The following is a 12,307-nucleotide window of genomic DNA, read 5'->3' as shown; positions in this document are numbered from 1 at the left end:
CTCTAAGCCCCGCCCCCCCGCTGTCACTTCAGTGCGGCCCTCGGCAGCAAACCATACTGCAATTTTGGCCCCCGAGAAAAAGTTTGTGAGTACCCATGCGTTAAAGGAACTGGCTAGGAAAAACACTGAGTTTAATTAGACAGCGACACAACAGCAGGCATTTAAAAGCAGAGATGGTGGAAGCACCTACATTGAAACCCTTCCATGTAAACAAAAACTGCATCATTACTGTGGATGCCAGTCTTTATGGAGTGGGAGCTGTTTTGTCACAGCACAGTGGAAAGGAGGAGTGGAATGTAGCTTTCTCTCACTTGGTAAATACTGATAGATGCTGCGCTGTGGTGGAGAAGGAGTTACTGGCAAATGTGTGGGCAGTGGAACACTTCCGTAATTATGTGTGGAGATCTCGGTTCACATTGAAGACAGACCACCAGCTTTTAGTGGGAATTCTGTCTCCTAGAGAGAGGTATAATGCTACAGTTCGCATTGCATGTTTGATGGCCGGGTTGCAGGAGTTAAGTTTTAATGTGTACTATGTACCAGGGAGGAAAATGTCACAGCAGACTCCTTGTCCAGATTACCGTGTACCATCAATGAGGATGAGAGTGAAATGGCTGAGACCGAAGTGACAGCTAGTACAGCAGGTGTGATGTTAGGAACATTTGGTGGCATTACTAAATACATGTGGAAAGATGCTGTGGAGAGTGATCTGTTGTCCGCAAAAGATCATGTGAGAGAAGGATGGCCTGTGAGGAAAGAAGTTTCTTATGAATTGTTCCTTTATTAGAAAGTTCTGGAATATTTGGAGATTGAAGGAGACATGTTATTTAAAGAAGGGAAGCGTGTACCTCCGGTCAGTTTGAGAGACTATATATTGTCATTGGCACCTGAAGGACATCTGGGTATGTCATCCATGAAGAGGTTGATGAGGAATGTTTTCTCATGGTCTGGTCTTGATAGAGTGGTGAGCAGAGTGGTTTGGGAGTGTGAGGTATGTGCCAACAGTGAGAAGATGTTGAAGGTGGCTCTTGCACCTTTGGTTCCTTTTGAATGGCTGGAAGTTCTGTAGCAGAAGGTTGGATTTGACATTTCTGGTCTTTTCCATTTCTTACCTTGGGATTGTAAGTTTGCCATAGTTTTGGTTGACTACCATTTGAAATGGCCCGAAGTGAAATTGTATCACAAGTCACCAATGCTGATGTCTGAGTTTTTTTTTAAACAACTATTTGCTAGAGAAAGATATCCTTAAGTTCTTGTCGCAGATAATGGAGTTCTGTTGAAGTCTGTTGAGATGGAGAGTTTACTCAAGTGTTGTAATATTCGCCATGTCACCACAGCTTTAAATGACCCTCAAGGAAATGGTCAAGTAGAAATATTCAACCGGGTGTTGAAAGAGGATATACTGTGGGCACATGGTTTTGAGGCAGGGTGGAAGGAAAAAGTGAGGGAAAAGTTGTGGTTGTATCATATTACTCCATATACCACTGCTGAAGTTAGTCCCTTTAAGTTACTTAAAGAGAGGGAGCCTGTTTCCAAGTTGTGCCCATGGTGGTTTAAAAAGAGGCAAGATGATAAGGGTGGTGAAGAGGTAATAGTGAAAAGAAAAGAGGACAAGTTTAAACATGCCTATGATACTAAATGGAAATCCAAGAGGCCCAATTGTTTGGTGGGTGATTGGGCCAGAGTTCGCAAACCAGGAGTATTAGCCAAAGGGGTATCCAAGTTTGGCAGGCCTATATTTGTGGTCAAGGTTAATCAGAACATTGTGATCACACAGGATGGTAAGGTTTGGAATGTTAGGAGAGTTGCCAAGAGTGGTTTAGGGCACAATGTCACATGTTCTATAATAAGGATGGTGAAGATGCGACTGTAGCATCTAGAATCAAAAACGAAGCTCATGCTAGACTGGTTCCTCTAAAGCTTGTTGAATATGTATAATTGTTTTTTAAATTTATTTTTTATTAGAAATCATTTCATTGAGTACCTACTTTGCTTCTTTTATGCTTTCTGTATACCGCTTAATTGTTTCTTCATTTTGTCATGTTTGTATGTTTGTTATGAAGGGAGATGTTTTGAGTCCTGGTTTGGTCTCCTTTAAACATTGCGTTTGTGTTTGATTGTGACATGCGCCACCCGTACAGTCAGGAATATTCTGTTCTAGAATCCTGGGACAGAAGAGTTGATTCTGCCCAGCATTGGCAGGGGACTGTGCCGTCTCCAATAAACGTGTTATTTTCTTTGTAATCTGGACGCAATTCCTTTGGGTTTAACACATTAATTCAAATTGTTTGAGGACTGCAGGGCCCAGCGGGGCTGTGTTTCAGGGAAGCCAGCAAAGGAGGATTTTTTTTTAGCTTAAACTTTTCAAATACAGCTTTATATGCATTTGAAACAAAACAGCATGTTAACCAAGAATGTTGGATAATAGTTGTAAGCAATGGGTGCAGAAAAAAAACAGATAAATCAGTGAGAGGTTGGAAATGTTTGTAGTAGCTACGTGTGTGTGTGTATATAGAATACAATTAAGTTACATTTTTATCTTCAGTCACGATTTAACTGTGATATACGACTGTATTAAAAAGTGAAAGATTAAAATAAGTAATTTCAGTTTTTGTAATGGCTTGAGATCGATTGAGTCTGAAAGTTTCTCTGGGTAAAAAAACTGCTTCAGAAATATTGTTGGGCTGTACATTCAGTAAAAGAGAGCTGTACATTTCTTTTTGTTTTATCGACAGCAAGTTACAAGCAAAAGTAAATATCATGCAGATTCTTCCTACGAACTTAATTTAACCCTGAGTCGCCCTTCTGTAGAGGTCAATGATTCTGGTATTTTCACCTGCCAAGCACGGAATGCTGTTGGAATGTCGCATGCCTCGATCATTTTAAATGTCATTGGTGAGTCCACTTTCCTTTTTCATTAATAGGTAAGACGTGTTTTATGATGCAAAAATATGGGATGCATGTTCTCTTGAGTAGGTCTCTCTCTTTTTGAGTAATTATATTGTGCAACTGTGCAAACACCCTGTTTAGGTAGGTCACATTGTTCATAGAAGTCTGCTATCTGGAATTCCCATATTTGGTTCGAGTATTTCCCACTTTCCTTTTGCCTTTACCCCTTCTTTTTCTTTATTGTGCCTTAATCTAAGAAAAAAAGTACCAGAATAGAAGAAACAAAAAGTACAGCAAGAACTACTCACAAATGCACATACAGAACTAAACCATGATCCCAGTGGGTTGACTTGCCTACTGATTTAGACTGATTCTGTGAACATCTCCCAATTCATCATTGTTGGGAGAATATTATCTTCATTGAAAATAAATGAGACCACCACTTGTGGCTGAACGAGGACTGCATTACGTTGCCCATCAGTTCTGTAAACCATGAACGCTAAAGGAGAGGCTTGTGGGCTACCTTTGTTTTTGCTTCTTGAGCTTCTGTCCAAGTTAATGATCTTTACCATGGACTGTCCAGCTCTACAGTGGACAAGCATTGCCTGGGTCTCCAACTCGCAGGCTTCCTGTCATAAACGTTGCTTTATTTATTTGGTAATAATTAATCTTCATACAACAGACTGATAAGGCCAGTCAGTGCAAGAATGAGAACCGATTAAAACTACGTTTAATTTTTTTCCACGTTTCAGGTTTTTCAAAATTAATGACATAATGTTGTGCCCCTTTGGTGTAATTATACTTTTCTTGCAGAATAGAACACATTTTCAAATAGGAGCCACCTTGTGTGGTGGCATTTATCCTAGGCCTTGGCAATAGTTCATGTTTGAGGTTTGGGAGACAGGCCAGTATTAACACTGTAGCAGTACCTGTTCACTTTCCTAGCTTTGGTCCGGCCTGTCTGAAACATGAAAGAAGCGTAAACTGAATGTGGAAGCCGGTCTTCCTCTTTGTTCAGAGGCCAGGAGTTCTGCTCCAGAGTCAGTGTTGAGTGGCTATTCAGTATGTATTGTAGTACCTTTTTTCTACACCCTTAACTGGTGAGGATTGAACAACTGCAGTGCTAGGAAGGGTGTTACCTTTTATAGGAGTTGAATATGAGATAAAAATGTTCATCTTATCACCAAGGTCCCGAAAATAGTAGTACATGACCCATTCGAGCTAAGGAGAAATATAGCTCTGGTCTGCTCAGGTAGAAAAAGGAACATGTACGATTCAGGCATCCTATCTGAAAATATTGCATTTACTGGAGAGGAAGTAGAGGAGGAGTTTTTGCCACTAATGAATGACAGTCAAAAATATGCACTGGATACCCTGCTATGCGTCTACTTGCATGTGATTACAGTTTAATTTGCTGTTTTGTAGTTTTCAGTTCTGCCATTTGCTTCCCTCCTTTCCCTTGGATGGTTCATTGTTTTCTGAGAATGAGTGTTTGCCATTTGTTTCAATGAAAATGGAAATGGAACCTAATTGACTAAAATATGAATTAATAAGGGTGTGTTGACGTATTCCACCTATAAAACTTTGAGAAGTTTTCAGTTCCACATCTTGAGAAATTGCAAATGTTTCCAGTTTTTTGTTCAACTACAGTAATGCCAAAATATTGTTCACAAGCCGGTTTAGGCAGGAGATTTCGCCCACAATATAATTTTAACACAGTCACAAAGCAATGATTTGTACATTTGAAAAATAAAAAAACTGATTGTGGTTTGTAAAACATTTGTGTTATTCTAATTTGTGAGATCTCGCCTGTATCTATATTTGTATCACAAATAGTATACAGTGATATTTAATCTGCATAGTATGAAGTTGCTGAATTTATTTAGCCATCCATATTTTGTTCAAAAGCCTCAAGTGGTTTTACACATTCAGCACTCAGTGTGGATTCTTTGATGGATCAACTTAAGTGCTCTGGTGACAAAAAAAGAAATGCAGGCTAAATGTAAGTGGAACTGCTTGATCTACTGTGAGAAAGAGGTTGTGAGTCAGAGATGCTGGAGAACCTTAGATTGCAAGTTGGAATATAGTCACCTGCTAAGGGGGCAGTAAGTAGCATTTGAATATTCAAAAAGATGTAAATTTATTGAAGCACCCCTATAAAGCCCCTGATTCAGATGGGCTCTCAGTAGCCATTTACAAGTATTTTGACCCCTGTTCCCCTTTTTCAGTTTTATTAATGAGGATACGTTTATCACACCATCAATGAGAAAGGTAAAGATTGTGATCAACGGAGCTTAATCTGAGATTTTGAGCATCTCTGTCCCCAAAGAGGGGGTAGTGATACATAAAAACCAGGACATGGTGACACCCTCCACCAGATACTTGGAACTAAATCTTACTGAATAGGTGTTGAACTGGATTAAAGTTAACTGACTGAAGTGGTGACGGTGGAAGAAAGACAGGAACCACAGTGAGCGCAAGTCTTCTTTTTTGAAGTAATCGGGTACAGTAAGGGAACAGGTCCGCTCCGTGGTGCACTCAGGCTCAACTGACTAAAGGGAACCCCAACGTCATAGACTGTTGGACTTCCCTCGAGCCACCGGCTATAACATTCCAATAAGGAATGTACATACGCATACACAACACATCCTCCTCCCTTATTTTTAAAATAAAAAAATTAAAGAAACAAATAAAAAAACAAACAAAAAAAATGATACGTAGACAAAATTATGGAGAAACTTCCTATTAAGTGTCCGTAGTATCTGCTACAGTAACTCCTATATGCCCTAACACATAATCTTTCAACCAACACGGACGTGTCACTCTCCTTTTCTCTTCCTGCGCCCCATCTACCCCACCAGGGTCAGATTTACTACTTCCGCACACATCGCTTTTCTCACACTCATTAGTCATCTCCTCTCTTTCACTGATGGAGCTATGTTGAGCCAAAGAAGAAGGGCCGTCTTCTTCCCTTGACATTCTCATTCCCTTCAACTCTTCTTCTAGCCAATCAGTCTTCCCTTCCCCATTCCTAGTTCCATCAACATCGCACATAATATCTTGCTTATTGTTAAGTAAGGCAATACGTTTGAGATTCCAAACTCTACCATCACTCAGTTTGACAGCATTATGTAACACTTCTGTCACCTGTTCCGGTTAAAAATATTGGCTCTCCCTCTTCTTAACTTTATAAGGTTTCTTAACCTGCACCCAATCACCCACAACAATCTTGACAGGTTTCACATGATGAGATTGGTCGTAATATAACTTATTATTTTCTTGCGATTCGTCCAAGCTATCTCTCACCGATTCCATAGACCAGTGTTTTATACCAGCATCACATAACCACACAGGGTTATGCTTACCTCTAGGACTTCTTCCTCTCATAATAACAAAAGGACTCAACCCTGTCATTTTCAGTGATTCTGTAAGCCCATACTGCCTTGAACACAGGCGTGTGCCAATCACACTTCCCTGTAGTGCCTTGAATAACGCCTTTGATGACCCTGTTAAATCTTTCTACAGTACTGTTACCACTAGGATTGTACAGAGACGTAGTTTTGTGTTTGATTCCCCACTCTCTCAAAATACTTCCTTGCTACATCAGAAACAAATTGCACACCGTTGTCACTCAACAATTTTGCTGGAATGCCTTCAGATAGAAATACTTTGTCCATAAACTACAGCACAGTAGCAGTGTCCGCTTTCTCTATTATTTCAATCTCCGGCCATTTAGAAAACAAGTCCATCAGAACAACCACATACTCCTGATCATCTCCCACTGGACCAAACAAATCTACCGCCACACATTCCCAAGGTTGCCTTGGCAAGAATGTTTGATCCATAGATGGTCTCAAGGTACGCAAACTTTTATCCGCTGAGGAACATACATTACAAGATCTTACAAATCTTTCCACTGCTTTGTGTATTCCTGGCCACCAGAATAGATCTTTAACTACTGATTTAGTCCGAACAATGCCAAAATGCCCTTTGTGGCACAAATCCAACACTACGTTCCTCATACCACGTGGTGGAATGATTTTATCCCCACTCAGAATGATGTCCCCTTCTACAGAAAGTTCATGCCTAGCTTTCCAGAAGTACTTATCCTGCTCCGTGAGCTGGTCTTTTCTAGGCCAACCTTCTAACATAAATTTTAACACAGATTGCAAAATGGAATCATCAATCATCTCCCGTCCCCAAGCGTCCTTATCAAGTGCAGAACTGCCGGAATCATGTACTAGTGCAACACTAAAATCACTCCATGGATCGTCTACACTCTCCTCCAACGGACTAGGCAACCTGGATAAGCAATCCGCCATCAAATTGTTTCTCCCAGGAACGTACACAATGCGGTACATGAAATCTTTCATACGCATGGACAACCTTAATATCCTTGCTGATGCCAACACACTGCTTTCGGATGTAAGTAACTTGATCAATGGTTTGTAATCACATTGAATTGTAATGTTTTTACCCCATACAAATGCACGGAAATGTTCCAAAGCCCATGCGCAAGCTAAAGCCTCCTTTTAAATAACTGAGTACTTCTCAGAAGGTAATAATGTCCTGGAAGCGAACAATATTATTTTTTCCCTCCCATCTCTATCCCTCTGTGATAGCACGGCACCTAGGACCAGATGTATCATCACGGCCCTTTGCGATTCGGAAATAGCTATTTTTAAGAAATCGCTATTTCTGACTCGCAAAGTGCCATGTATCACATTTGCGAATCGGTAATAGTGATTTCTTAAAAATCGCAGATGCTATTACCAAATCGCAAATTGCGATACCGGCCCCATTCGCAGCTATGGGCCTGTTGGCCCATATCTGCAAATTTTTTGCAATTCCAAAATTGCGATTTCTGAACCAGAAATCGCAATTTTGGAAATGCAAAAACCCAGGGTGCTGGGGGGCTAAGGCCCCCTCTGCTGCACCCCAAAATTGTTTTGGGGGACATGTAAGGTGCACACATGCCAAAAGGGAATGTGTGCTTTACATGTACAATTTAAAAATGAATTTTAAATGCATTTTAAAATTTTGCACATGGTTACCACCAAGTTCAACTTGGTGGTAATTAGCGATTCCTAAATGCCAAAATCTCATTTAGGAATTGCTTCATACATGTGCTAAGAAATCGCAAATAAGGAATCCTTATTTGTGATTTCTAATTTAGAGTGTCGCAATTTGGGACTCTGTAAACAGGGTCGCAATTTTAAGGAATCGCTATTTTAGCGATTCCTTAAAATTGCATTCAGAATGTATTTCATACATTCTGAAATGGCATTTTGCATTCGCAAACGGGCATTCACACCGTTTGCGAATGCAAAATGCTTTCATACATCTGGCCTCCAGTCCTTTATTACTTGCGTCAGTAATCACCAAGGTATCCAATCCAGGGTCAAAACTCTCTTAAGTTCACCACCTTGCTCAAATCTTTCTTTATGTTCCCAAACTCACGTTCACATACATCATTCCATGCAAAACGAGAATTTTTCTTAAGAAGTAGTCTCAAGTTGTAAACCTTCCCTGCAAAGTTTGGAACAAACTTCGCACAGAATTCCGCCATACCCAGGAATGATCTTTCTTCTTCCTTTGTTGTAGGGGTCGCTGCATTAACGATAGTGTCAACCAATGACGCTTTCGGCTTCACTCCTTCACCACTGATTTCATGCCCCAAATACTCCACACTTCTCTCGGCAAACTTACACTTGCTCAATTCTACTGTCAAACCCTTGCTCTCCAACACCTCTAACACAAGTCGCAATCTTTAATCATGCATACTCCTATCACTTCCAAATACCAGAATATCATCCTGGAAACACATCACTTCCTTTGACTTCCCAAACAACTTATACATTAATCGTTGAAAAACTGCAGCCGCAGACGCTAGTCCGAACGGCATCCACTAATACTGGAAACACCCAAAAGGTGTAATGAATGCCGTTAATTTTCTCGATTCAGTTGTCAGGGAAATCTGATGATAAGCTGCAGATAAGTCAATCGTGGAAAACCATCAGGCACCCTTAAGACTGGAGACCATCTCAATGATTTTCGGTAGTGGAAAACGGTCAATCACAATATTATCATTCAAATATCTTAAATCAACGCATAAGCAAATCTTTCCATTGCTGCTTCGAGCAATTACTACTGGTGAAATCCACTCTGAACATTCTATTGGTTTAATAACATCCATTCGTATCAGCTTCTCCAATTCTTTTGAAACTTCATCCCTTATCATCATGGGCACCGGCCGTACTTTATGGATCTTGGGTATTGCATCTTTCTTTAAAACTATTCCATGTTCAAAACCCACTAATTTTCCCAACTGTTTATCAAAGACTCTGAGAAATTTCCTTTCCATCTCCGTGGCCAAAGAAAACCCTTCCCCGACCAACAACACCTTTTCTTTGCTGTTGGAATCCGGGACCATTTGTAATCTTCCTTGATCTCTCCATCCTAGGACTGAAGGGCCCTTTTTTGATACATATATCTTTCCCCTGGCACATCTATTTTTGAAGGAGAACAAAAGCCATCTAAAACCGATCAAGTCAATTTTATCTCCAGTGTAGCTCTCAGATCGGACGTCTGGTTGTAATAACTGTTTGCCTATCTTACCCACAAATGTTGTATTCCATACTTCCTCATTTATGATGGTGAAAGGTGAGCCAGAGTCTGCGTACATTGTAATTGGAATCCCACCAATCTCCTTATCGCACACTGGTTTCCCTTTAGTATCCCTATCAGTTATTTTCAGAATAAAATTTCCATCCTCCGCGACTCCTCTGGACTCGAGTGTGTATTCTTCATTCTCACTTCCCGTGTGATTACCCTCTAATATACATTTGACGAGTTTCTTTTTACTCCTGCACACCCTTGCGAAGTGGCCCACTGTACAACATTTGCTACATTTCACCGTTAAGGCTGGGCACGTCTTAGCATAAGCTAGGTGCTCCTTGCTTTCACACCTGTAACACCTTCTCTCACCGTCTCCACCTTGTGGGTTCTTCTGTTCCTTGAACATCTTGCGATTAGTTACTTTGTAAACGTTGTCAACATATTTCTCTGTTGATTTTAATTCAGAAACACACATTTCTGATATTTCCGCCTTCCTTACAATGGCTAATATTTCCTCTAGCGGGGAATCACCATTAATCCACAATCTTTCCTGGATGGATTGGTTGTTGCCTTGCATAACCACCTGATCCCTTATCAGGTCATCATGAATCACACCAAACTTGCAGTCAAGGGCCAATTTTTTTAAGTCCGCCACATAGTCATCTACAGACTCCCCTTTCTCCTGTTTCCTTTGGAAAAATGTATATCGAGTAATTCCAACGCAGACTTTCGGTGCAAAATATTTGTCCAGATCTTGCATCGTCGCATCAAATACACATACGTCTCTGCTCAAGGAACATTTCTGAATTTTATTATATGTTTTCAATCCAATGGGCCCCAACGAATGCAGCAAGATTCTTTTCTTCTGTTCCACAGGCATTTTATTCTCTACATCAATGGCACCTATATAGTTCAAGAAATAATCTTTCCATTCTGCCCATTTAACAGGTGGCGCACTTCCCGCAGCCCAAAATGCTTGTGGGGGAATAATAGTAAAATTAGGCTGCGCCATGTCACCCGCGCCCTGGTGCACAGTTCCAGTCAATTGGCACAACTAAAGTGTAGCTACTGGCTTGCCAACAATAAACTTCTAGGACCTGTTCACTTTAATATTGTTTCTTATCTCTTCCTTTCCAGTTCCAGTGTTGAAGAAACGAAAAGAGATTAAAAAAAAACTATTGTGCGCACACCACAAAATAAATAAATAAAGAAATCCTCCAACACAGTGCAGAGCGTCTCCCATTACCTTGGAAATGCTCCACACACACGCTCTTGCGTTGTGTCTCCGTTTCCCGGGAGACGCTTCAATCCTCCTGTGTTGACGCTCCCCTCGCGCGTCTTCATGTTGTGTCTCTGTTCCCTTGGAGACGCAATGCTGCAGTCACGCGCCTTGGTGTTGCGCCTCCGTTCACTTAGAGACGCTCAGCTTCTTCCGGGTTGGCTCTCCTCTCGCTCGTCGCGGTGTTGCGTCTCCATTCCCTTGGAGACGCTCGGATTCTTCCGGGACGCATGCTCATTTCCTAAAGACGAGCACGCGTCCATTCAATGCGAGTTGCACGTCTGGTAACGGTCTCCGCTCACGCATATTTTCCTGAGAGCGCATAAGCGGCGGATAAAGCAGAATTCCCAATATTAAATATACAAAATTGCGTGAATCACCTTCTTCGCCGACCACGCGCTTAGAGTCCACAATCACTGCTGGGAGTGAAGAAGGCAGTTAACTCAATACGCCAGTCACCAGGCGCTGTACTTCCACCATCCTCGTCGCCAATTTGAAGTGGTGACGGTGGAAGAAAGACAGGAACCACAGTGAGCGCAAGTCTTCTTTATTGAAGTAAGTGGGTACAGAAAGGTCAACTGACTTAAGGAAACCCCAACGTCATAGACTGTTGGTCTTCCCTCGAGCCTCCGGCTATAACATTCCAATAAGGAATGTACATACGCATACACAACACTGACCAGCCCTAAAAGTCAAATTTTAATTGACCTGCAAATCGGTTTCATGATGAGGCGCAATGAACGTCGTTTTAGAGAATGTTTTACCTCTATTACTTTTGTTATTTTAAGCATTGATTCCCTACACCAGAAACTTGTAATACATTTTTTTTGGGTGAGGATGGAGCCAGAATGAAAAGGAAATGCTCTTGGCTCTATTAAACAAAGGTGGCCTAGCCTGCCCAAATCTTATACCATTTTATCATGCCACTCGATGTTGAAGAATTGTTGAATGGGTCCTCTAAGGGATCATAAAAGAGGTAGAGCTCTTGTGGCCCACCCTGGTTTAGGAAAGCGATGAGATAGAGAAATGTGAATATACTGGAAATCACCAGTACCCCACTTCTACTGTAGGATAGAACGGGGTTGTAGAGTGGTCTCTTTAATCTGCCCCATTTAATCTGATCCATTGTGAAATGGAACTTTCTCTGATGTAGGTGGAAAGGGATTAGTGAACTTGGAAATGAGTGACCGCTTAATGGTTAAAGATATGTTTGTTAAGGGACAAGTAAAATCCATGCCAGAAAACAAGCAAGCCTTCAGACTAATTGAGTTGGACGGAATATGTACAAATTAGGCATTGGGCTGTGCATCCCCAGATCAGAGAAGCAGCTACCAGATGGCTAACACTTTTCAAAAAATACCTGGAAATGTTTGATTTCCCAAGAGGGTGGATTTCAGAGCTAGACTGTGTTGTTCATGACGGCATAAAATGAAGGAAATGAGGATACTAGTACCAGTGGGTGGAATTTTAATGATTCAAACTCCAAGTTGGACTTTATTCATTTTAGGAATAATAAGCTCA

At 41.1% G+C, this 12,307-nt stretch overlaps 1 protein-coding gene across 1 annotated transcript in view; it reads left to right on the top strand.

Annotated features, from left to right (window-relative positions):
- Positions 1 to 12,307, top strand: part of KIT (KIT proto-oncogene, receptor tyrosine kinase) — a 112,621-nt gene that overhangs the window by 57,279 nt on the left and 43,035 nt on the right. Inside the window, exon 5 of the mRNA XM_069201159.1 lies at positions 2,736 to 2,895. Coding sequence (XP_069057260.1) covers positions 2,736 to 2,895 — 160 coding nt within the window. The remainder of the gene's footprint in view (positions 1 to 2,735; positions 2,896 to 12,307) is intronic.

This window comes from Pleurodeles waltl, chromosome 1_2, assembly GCF_031143425.1.
Source record: "Pleurodeles waltl isolate 20211129_DDA chromosome 1_2, aPleWal1.hap1.20221129, whole genome shotgun sequence".
Classification (NCBI taxonomy): domain Eukaryota; kingdom Metazoa; phylum Chordata; class Amphibia; order Caudata; family Salamandridae; genus Pleurodeles; species Pleurodeles waltl.
Note: the sequence above shows the minus strand (reverse complement) of the source record. Positions and strands in the feature narration are given on the sequence as shown.